The 10469-nt window shown below is 40.2% G+C and overlaps 1 protein-coding gene across 1 annotated transcript; it reads right to left on the bottom strand.

Annotated features, from left to right (window-relative positions):
- Positions 1 to 3255, bottom strand: cdk5r2b (cyclin dependent kinase 5, regulatory subunit 2b (p39)). The gene has a single exon (XM_080479006.1). The coding sequence runs from the start codon at positions 2688 to 2690 to the stop codon at positions 1803 to 1805; it is 888 nt and encodes a 295-aa protein (XP_080335132.1). The 5' UTR covers positions 2691 to 3255; the 3' UTR covers positions 1 to 1802.
- Between the last annotated feature and the right edge of the window lie 7214 nt (positions 3256 to 10469).

The following is a 10469-nucleotide window of genomic DNA, read 5'->3' on the forward strand; positions in this document are numbered from 1 at the left end:
TAAGTTGGATTTATTCAATTATAGTTTTCATAAACAATTACTGGTTGGACTTTTTATTAACATGTAAAGAGAGAGTGAATGCAACTGTGGTGCACCACCACAGACGACATACACACACCTAGATATCACTTTCCCCTGATGGTATATAGGAAACATGACCTTTACAAAAGATTTGATTCACAGATGATCGTCCTAGAGCAAGAACTAGTAACAGTAACTGCAAACCTAATGGTAAACACCATTATCTCATACCACTGTGCAAAACATCGAGGGTTTGTTCACAGCTGTGCAAAATAGCAGCATTAAAATTCAATTTCCAAGCAATGGATTCACAACACCACATCACAATGACCACTCAGAAAGACTGTAGCACTGAATAGTCACGTTTCCCTTGTAAATTTTGGTTTCAAATGTTGAAGTCAGATCACCTTTAGCTTATAAAACTGCAATCTCAAATGTGCAAATGATAGTCTTCTGTTGTTTCATGATGAGATACTGTACAATAAATATTCATATTTCGAAGGATCCTGAATGGACTGAACTGAAAGTGAGCCAAGGCAGAAAACCCAAGACCCACAAAGCATTTAGAGAACAGTGTGAAAACTAAGTTTGCCCATTCAGCTCTGCTTAGTGTTTTTTTTTAGTGATCTAACTATTTTATATAACATACAGCCACCTTTGAAACAGGCAGGAGAAAATATATTAAAGAGCAAATTTTACATGTGGGATATTTACATGTAAACCACACTATTTCAGGCCATTTCTTAGTTGGCACAGATGAGATTTACAAACAAAATCTCTTGGAAAAGCTGTACATTCCACTGAGTCTCTCATTGACCTCTACAATGTGCTGCAAAGCCCTACTTCACAACGGCCGAGAAAATAGCAATACATAGAGGCCTTGGGTTGATAATCTGGCTGTATGAACATCTATAGGCCTTTTTAGTGCAATTCATCACATTCTGTGGGATAAAATACTCCCTTTATTAGATTCTTCCCCTTTTATCCTCATATTTAGCTTGAACCAACTGCCTTGTTACTGGTACATCACTGGAGAATCACACAAGTAAGTGAGAGTTTCTGAAGAGAAACTGCAATAAAAAGTATCAACATATCCATGCATACAGTGTGGTGTTTTCATGAAAGGTGGGACTTTTTTTCTTAACCAATTGTAGCTTTAGCAGCTTCTGCGCCAAATGAAATGTATCTACAGTTATTGTACTGCCTCTGGGATTTGTATCAAGCTCAATAGATTAACTAACACCTGGTTGGGATACTTCAAAAGTACATACTACCTGCACTTAAAAGGTTAGGCTTTAATGAGCTGGAAGTGTTTTCCTTCTAAGCCATGTTTGGCACTGTTGTGGGAAAAACAGTGTCTAGAGCAGCAGGGGAGTGGAGGACAAATGGCTGCACAGGTCAGCACCTTGGACAGCTCCGCCTCTTGAGCCCCGACGCACGGATCTATTCTGGTCCTCAACACCGCGTCCATTCACTTCTTGGGAATGTAGGCTAATCGTGAATGAAACTAGGATTTAAGTCTCACTTAAGAAAGTGATTTGTACCATGAAGTTAACTCCTGCGTCATCCAAGACAAAACGGGAACACTTATACCGTTGGCATGCATGCATGGAATCTCCTACACTGTTGCCTAAACACCATTGTTTAAGTTTTTTGTAACATCACGAGAGATATATTCAGCCCAAGCCTTCAATGAATGGGGTTTCATTTTAAACCACATGTCCGTGATTTACATTCATCAATGTTTCTTTTTTTTGTTGTTTTTTTTGTTGGTATCGGTGTTAGCGGTCCAGGTTGGACTCGCTGGTTTCGCGCTGATTTTTGAGGTCCTGGAAGACCTCGGTGAAAAAGTGCGGGTCCGCATTCAACTGGAGCATTTTGGCACTCATCCTGTTGATGATACGCAGCGACGTCTCCCAAAACACGTCCTTGTTGGCTTCGATCATGAACGGCTTGAGCGGGTAAGAGATCTCATTGCCCATGTAGGAGTAGGCGAGGTAGAGGCAAGTCTGAAAGGTGCCCTGCAGCTCGGACGCACTGTCCACGCTGTCCACGATCGTGTCTTGGCACAGCAGGTACACGAACACCACGTTGGCCGGCGTGATGAAGCCCTGGTCCTGCCAGCCCTGGAGCAAAAGCGTCCGATCAATGTTGCGGAACCAGAGGATGACCTCCCCGCTGTTTAACTCTTTCAGTTTGAAACACCTGCGGCACATGAAGTCCCCCAAGCAGCGCAGCAGCTCCCCGGTGGACGCCTGGATGACAATCCGTCGGGGGGACACCAGAGACAGACTGCTGGGCTGCTTCTGAACCGACGACAGCCTCCCGTTCTGGATGACGCTGTCGCCGCTCTGCGTGGGAACCCTGGGCACCGGCACCGGGATGGGGGCTTTGGGTTTCTTCTCCTCCGTTTGGTGCGTCTTCCTGGCGTTTTCGCTGTTGAGCTGAGCCACCTGGCTGGACGGGAGCTCCCGGGTGGGCAGCGGGTTCGGGGTCACTTTCTTTGCGCTCTTCTTGGCCGAATTAGCCACCAGCTTCTTCCAGGACAGAGACACAAACATCGAGTGCCGCTTCAGGCTCTTGTCGTTTTTCAGCGCATCTCCCGCGACCTCGGCGTCCATGATCGACGCCTTCTTGGTGGCGGGGGATATGGAGAGGACGGTTCCCATGTCTGCACAGAAGAGGAGAGCTGCGGCGCTGCGGATGCTGCTGCAACTTCAACGCACAGTCTTCTGCAGAGTGAGAGGCGGTCAACAACAGTCACGACAATAATCGAAACTCCATCTACACGTCGATTTTTGCCCGTCTGATCGCTCCCCGGCGGAAGTAAAGAAAAGTAGAGCTGTTTTGTTGTTGTTTTTTCCCCGGTTGAGGATGAATTGTAAATCCAACAAATGCTCCTTCAGTCAGCGCGCGGAGCGGCACGGAGACGCTGCGACACAATCCGATGTGGCTCAAACCCCAACGCAGATTAGTCGCTATGCGTAAATCCCAAGTTTGAACGAACCAACAAAGTGTTGCGTCTGACAGACAGCTCTGCCGGCCAATGAGAAAGCTAATCAATGATCCAATCGCATGGGGTGTTGTTTTTAGGTCCAAGGTGCCATTCATGGCTATCTACACGAAGTACTCTGGGTTATCTGCTATTCTTTACCACTAGTCTGGGTACTACAGAAAGTCAGTGCTATTTATAAATCATACCATTTATGTCTAATCTTGCTACTGTAACACCCAGCCCAACAAAAAAAAAAAAAAAAAAAAAAAAAAAAAAACCTGCTAAATAAAGGTTTCTGGTCACAGTGTCACCTTAACGCCTACATTCACTCTTAATTGTTATTGTCTACTTGTTCATTATTGGAGCACCAGTGGCCAGACTACAGGGGAGTTAACTAAAGTGCTGTTTTTACATTCAGGTGACAACGACCAGACAATATAATTGGATGTCTGGACCTACAAACTGTTCCAACCCATGTACTCTGCTATGGTACGATAACACAGTTGGGTCTATCTTTCTTTACAAACACACTCTGCTGCAATCTTTTTTGCTGCAGTTTTGCATGCTCAAATATGCATTGAGTCTTTCAAATAAACTAAAGAAATCAAAGACTAGAATACAACAATTTACAATTTTTTTTCTTTTTTTGCACAATGGAACATAGACGTTATATAAAATGTGGAAAAAGGGTTACAAAATAAACCCTTATAATAATGTGAGTACCATTATTTGAAAGAAACAACAACTGGAATCCAAAGACACTTTAGGTCAATCAACAACTGGGGGATGAAATGACTCTAAGAAAATAAATTCACAAATTGTGGATAGTTTAAAGACATTTAAAGGTCCCACCATGTAATATACACAGTAATATTTCAGAAAATCTAAAGAAATCATGATCAGGAAGCATTAACCCCAGGTCTCAGTAAAACTTTATATTATGCGAACACAGCTCACTGTGCAATCCACAAATTCAAACCAAAGTGACCCTTGTCTGCTTGAATGTCGTATTAGTTAAAATGGGACAACATTCCTTCTTCCTTTTTTGTTGCTGTATTGCTCCTACCACATTCAGAAATGATATGCTCAGAGCATAACCTTTCCTTCAATCATTTAATGTTGCTTTTATGTTCTATTATGGATAAGACATACATTGATAAAATATACAGATCCCTGCATTCTGTTTGTATTTAAATAATATTTAAATACAAACAGAATGCAGTTTGCCATCCAAACTAATTCACACAGTAACAACAGCACACAGAAAATAGCAATAGAGAGGAAAATAATAACCCCTCCTACCTACACCAAAAAGCAAAAATACATCTAAACACCTGGGTTTAATTTCAAAATATTATATAGTAGTGCTGTGTATGTGTGTCACAATATGAATGCCCAATCCTACTTTAGAGTGTTCTTCTGACAATGGCTTCAGAAATGAAGTCGATTTTAACCAAAATGATATTTAAAGCGTAAGCACCATAAATTAATGATGCATGCAGATTTTTGCAAAGACCTCACAGGTTTTTATATTTTGATAAAACCATCTCACTAAATGAGGTGGTGATTTGATCATTCACCTTTCCATTTGCAAATAGTTCTTTATTGTTTTGCTTTAAGGTATTATTGACATTTTCAAAGCACATTGTTTGACCAGTTGCAGCTGTAACACACACTGCATGTGCCTCTGCATTCCAAAGCATAAGGTATTAAGGTTGCAGAGAAAAAACATAGTGTTACTTAACAGCATTTTTGAACTTGTTTCAAAATAATTGAAATGTCTGAAATATCTATTCCTCCATCAATAATTCATACGCGGATGTTCCCAGAGGAGCTGTTTGAACGATATCTGTGCAGAGCATTTGTGCAAGCACAGCTTAAAATCATCCCAGTTTGTCACACTATATTTAATACCAGAAGTGCCTTTTTGACATAACTTGCTCAAGTACTTGTTTCCTTTGATTGCCTTTATAGCTCTGTTTAGCTTCTGAAAACTAAACTACAGTACGATAGATAATCTGTTATACCTTGGAAACACAACTGGCTTGATCCCATCACACTGTCATGCTGTAGTAAATGGTTTTGTTCTCGCGTCCAGCTACAATGAGGATTTGTCTTTTAGAGTCCTAAATGTTATCCAATCACCTCGAAGAGCACTGGCACTCTTCACTGAGTTACATGAGTGTCTGATCTCTTCATCCGGGTTGCAATGGAAACAGATTTAAATAGTGCAGACGGTCCAACAGAGACAGGAGGTAACATACTGTGCAGCACATTAACTGTCAACGTGGATTGTGCACTTTCTAACATATATGTCACACATATAATTCCAGAGTGTTTCATGCACTTAAATATGAGATTTAAAAGTGAGCAAAAAATAGAGATCGGGAAAATTCACATTGAGTTGGAATTAATGATAATTTTTCCAGTCTCCTGTCCAGTATTTGAGTTTGGCATATTTTCTACTAACTAACTAACTAACTAACTAACTAACTAACTAACTAACTAACTAACTAACTAACTAACTAACTAACTAACTAACCATACTTCATTCAAATTCATTGAGAAAATTCCTTTTTCACATGCATTGACCAATCCTATTTCTAGGATGTAGACGTGCATCCACATTGAGGCACGCCAGGGAGCTGATGGGGGTCAAGGGTCTTGCTCACTTGTAGGATTCGAACCAGCAAACTCCTGATCTTAAGTCCACTTTTCGAGGCCACCACTGTCTCACAGTATCAGTTCAATTAAATTATAATCCCTACCATGGCAACTGAAATGTTGCTACCAAAGAATGAAATGATAGCCTCTCGACTGAAGGACGAACGAAACAATTTGTTTCCCCTTTCACCTTTTAGTGCGAGTCGAGGCCACGATGATCATCGTCTGATATCTGCTAGTCCTGTTTAAACTGCCTGACAAAGCAGTTAAGGAGGATATGAATAGGTCAGAGAGTAATCTCAGCCAAACTTGGCAAATTGAGATGAAAGACTGCAATATCCTGAAACTCTAAAGTACTAACGATTCACATAAAGGCTTTTGATCACGGCAGCGTTTGATCCAACACACCGTAAATCAGATCCCCCATCAAAAGAAATGCTTTCATCATAAATCAAACAAAATGCAGCAGGAAATAAAGTAGCCTCAATGTAATAGACATGAGGCCTTAAGCGTTTCAGGATGAGTTATACACCAGGATGGAAATTTAAAGGGGAAAAACATCTGAGAATCGCCTGAATGGTGAAGGGGTAAAAAGGGTTTCCTTTTGTGTGTGTGGGTCTTTTTTGGTACTTCAAGACACTTTAGTTACATCACCAGTGTCTCAAATAATTCAAGTGCAAAACCTTTAACATGTTGGTGAAATTTAGAGCCTGGGTGCTGAGATTTGTGAAAGAATGTGGTTTCTGAAAAAAACTAAATGGTATTCATTCTAGATCTAAGAATTTCAGGTAATTGTATGAAACTACAATTCAGTCAAATGTAGAAACTGTATAATAGAGTGAAAAGTAAATTTTATAATAAAATGACACATTACAAAATGCAAACATAGGCAACATGTTGATGTTACAATGAGTTGCCAAAAGCAGCTGAATAAAGGCTGCCTGCTTAGTGCAGTGTTTAGTAAGAATGTTTAGCTACACCATGGACAGGTCAGCAGTCCAGCACAGGGCAAACACAGACAGACGGACAGAGACACACACTCACAATCACACCCAATTAATTGACACCAATTAACCTTAAATTAATATGTTTGTACTGTAGGAGGAAGTAGCCACAGAAAACCCACATACTGGGCAAACACAATGCTGAAAGACTCCAACCAGGGACTTTAAGGATGTATTAGATCAAGTTGTGTGAAATTTTTTTTTAAATGAAATTGAGTGGAAGACACAAATCTTTTGGTTTATAATATTGCCTGAGGGAGGTTGACACATCCAATCAGCAACATCACATACATTATTAAGAAAGAATGAAGATTGGGATAATGCATCGAAGTGAAATACAACACAAATTAAAACTCATAAACAACTAGTCTTTGTATACCTATTGTCTGCCATTTGCAACTATCTACCCTCTGCAATGGGGAAACATACAAAAGAGTGAGAAAGAATGAAAATCCACTAATGTAGGACTGTTTTTTGTTATTCCAGATGTTCACTCAGATTATTTATTTCATTCAAAAAGAGGGACATCTGATGAGTAATCATCAGCACAGACAGTACATCCCGTGCTTCTGAATATGAAACGATAATACTTTAAATTGGTGGATTTTAGCAGAGTTAAGTCTCATACGATAACAAGGATTTTGGGTAATAAACATGGTAGAAACGGTTGGTTCATCTTGCCCATTTTCAAATACTTCAATTGCGGTCCTCTCTTTGTTCCATCCATGTACTGCACCATACTTTCCACTCCTCATGTATGAAATGGAAGACATACTGCATAACACAGCAATATCAAAATCGTAAAATCCACAGACCTCTGCCTTATTTAAACGTTTTGCTGACTAAGTTGAAATAAAAATGAGAAGCATATGGCGAAAAAAATCAGGTGCTGTGTGCATATTTTCAGTTATGCAATAAGATGTTTGAAGAGATGGTCACTCGTCTTGCTCGTCATTTTTTGGGCTAAGTTTGCCCCCTGGTGGCGTTTAAGTCCAACTACAGCTTCTCCTGTAATTCCTATTCTTTCGCTTGTTATACTATATAAAGTAATAAATGAATGAATTCTCAAATATAGAAAAAAATCATTCTGTGCGCAGCAAAAGATCTAATTTACTGACCTCCAGAATATAGCATGGCAGACATTTGCACGGAGAAAACATACAGAAATGATTCCATTTACACTCGAACCAGGAGTACTTTCACGGTGAGACGTAAGCCCTAACTACTACAATCAAATATTAATTCCACCATAAATGACATTTTGATTTTTGACGTTTGTAGTTTAAAAATAAAAATAAAAAAAATTTTGTTTCTGTTGAACACAGAAAAACATAAAAAAAATAAAAAAATAAAAAATAAAAGAGAATTTATAATCAGCGTCCCGGAAATGACTAGCAATACAAAGTATGTACAAAAACAAAACAATGTACAAATATAACTAAGCAGTTATTTTTTTTTGCTATTTGTGAAGGTTTTTAAAACTCTAAAGAAGGTTGGTGTCTATGACATGTTGTGGTAATTTCGACCACTTGGGGGCACTCACACTCAGCTAACGCCAAATCAGCCTGTCTGTGAGTGGAGTGGAAGTATTTATCAAGAAGGGAGGGCTCAGTGCTGATATGTCCTGTCAGCAGGCGTCTTCGCCACCTCATCCTAACATTTAATTACTTCTCGTGAAACTGTGGAGCGACATATCAGGCAGACTGACTGAGGGGAAGGGGAGTGAAGGTTTCTGGGACCTCTGAGTAATATTTGCTTTAGTGACAGAATTCTCCCATCAACCCGCTGAGAGTCTGCCAGGCCTGTGGGAGTGAGCGGAAAGCACCCACAGCACTGATGGGAAACAAACACTGTAGTGCTGCAAATTACTTTGAGTGTTACCGTCCTGCAAATGCTTGTGATACGCTGCACAGGCACACAGATCCTGCAAACATGCAAGTAGTACGCCTGCACATCAAAGTTGTGGTTTGCAGAGTTGTGTGTCTTTGAAAATGAGGAATTGATTACACCCGATTGCCTTTTAACAGTTACCATAAACTCTAGTTATTTGTTATTGTGATGTAACTGTGACCATGTGTGGGTCAGCCTAATAGTGTTTCATGCATTCAGCGGAAGCTATACCAATTATTTGGAGGAAGATGCTCTATGATCAAAATATTGGCTTATCTTGAGAGAAATATGTAATGCGTAAAATTACACCAGCAATAAAATAGAGTTCAGTGAAATTGTAACAGCGAAGACAAGCGCTTCAGCAGAGAGACAGCAGCTATACAACGATTTTCACATAAAAATAAGTAGTAGTACGTAGTAGCTTACGGTGACTTCAGTGATTGTAACTGTGATGAATGTCATTACAGTGATAGTAATGGTATTACAGGAACATGTTAACTGCATCAATGCTACACCCAACATTTGTTTGTTTCTTAGTATTGACGTGTTTTTGATTACCTGCAAGAAAACCCTACAATTTTCCATAAGAAATGTTCATCATCACTGAAAAAAAGTGTGTGTGTGTGTGTGTGTGTGTGTGTATCTGTGACACAAAACAAACTTTCCATAACTTTCCATAACGCTCTCAGCACTGTAATTGCTTTTGAAATAGGAATTAAATTTTTTTAAATTTTATTGTACAGTATTAATCCCCCTGGGGAATAATTCCTTCAACGAATTGACCCATCGGGATCCGCCACACAACGCTGCGCTCCGGAGAAGCCGAGGGAGATCAAGGGTCTGGTTGAGGGGGAGCGAGTGGGGGTCAGGGGTCGTTTTTCAGTGGGAGCTGATGGGGTTCGAGGGCATTGCTTTGTGACCCACTGTGCATGTTTTTTGGACTGTGGGAGGAAAGCAGAGTATCCTCTGAGTACTCCAGTTTCGTCCCACAGTCCAAAAACATGCATTTGAGGTTAATTGGTGACCTAAATTACCCCTAGATGTGAGTGTGTGTGTCTTGTGATAGACTGGCCAGGTGTATCCTGCCCTCGACCCATAGTACACTGGGATCGGCTCCGGCTCCGGCTCCGGCTCCGGCACCCTGCGACCCTGAACAGGACCAGCAGTGAAGAAGATGGATGAAAAAGATGTTGGTTCACCTTTCACTTTTCTACCAAATTTTAACGTAGTTTTGGATAAAAGGCAAAGGCGTGTTTTCAGTGTCTTTTAAACCATTTATTGCTGGGTGGACAGGGTTCCACACTCATCTCTGGGATTTGGGCCAAAGGACCTTCAGAACTTTGTACTGTTCCTCCTGAACAGTTTTCTTTAAGTTTTCAATTTCTTCCTTTGTCCTGCCTCTCTGACTTTCAACTGGACCCAGCTCGATAGCAATGGTGTTATTGTTGTGGTTGTTTTTTTTTGTAAAGACTGATGTATTTTTGTTTGTGATGTTAATAGGGTGTATGATTATATACATTTTTGCAATATACTTATGTGACTGAACGTAGTCTGTTGAAACAACCCCATAAAACAACCAAAACAAACAAACAAAAAAAAGGTCATAAATTTCATCACATATATCAAAATCAAAATGAATTTGATCTTTAAAAAATCTCAAGTCTAAACCAAGTTTGCGAGTCACTATAAATGTTTACGTGTTCTCACTTCAAGGGTTGTCACCACTGTGTGTGTGAGTGTGTGTGTGTGTGTGTGTGTGTGTGTGTGTCAGGCAGATCAAACGGATCAGGTGTCGTGTCTTATCGAAGACATGTCTGTCAAAGGTAGTGGGAGGGATTAGCACTGACATGGGGCAGGTGTAGACAAAATACAATCTAGACAGAGAAGAGTAAGAC

The sequence above is a fragment of the Lipophrys pholis genome, assembly GCF_963383615.2.
Source record: "Lipophrys pholis genome assembly, chromosome: 13".
Classification (NCBI taxonomy): Eukaryota; Metazoa; Chordata; class Actinopteri; order Blenniiformes; family Blenniidae; genus Lipophrys; species Lipophrys pholis.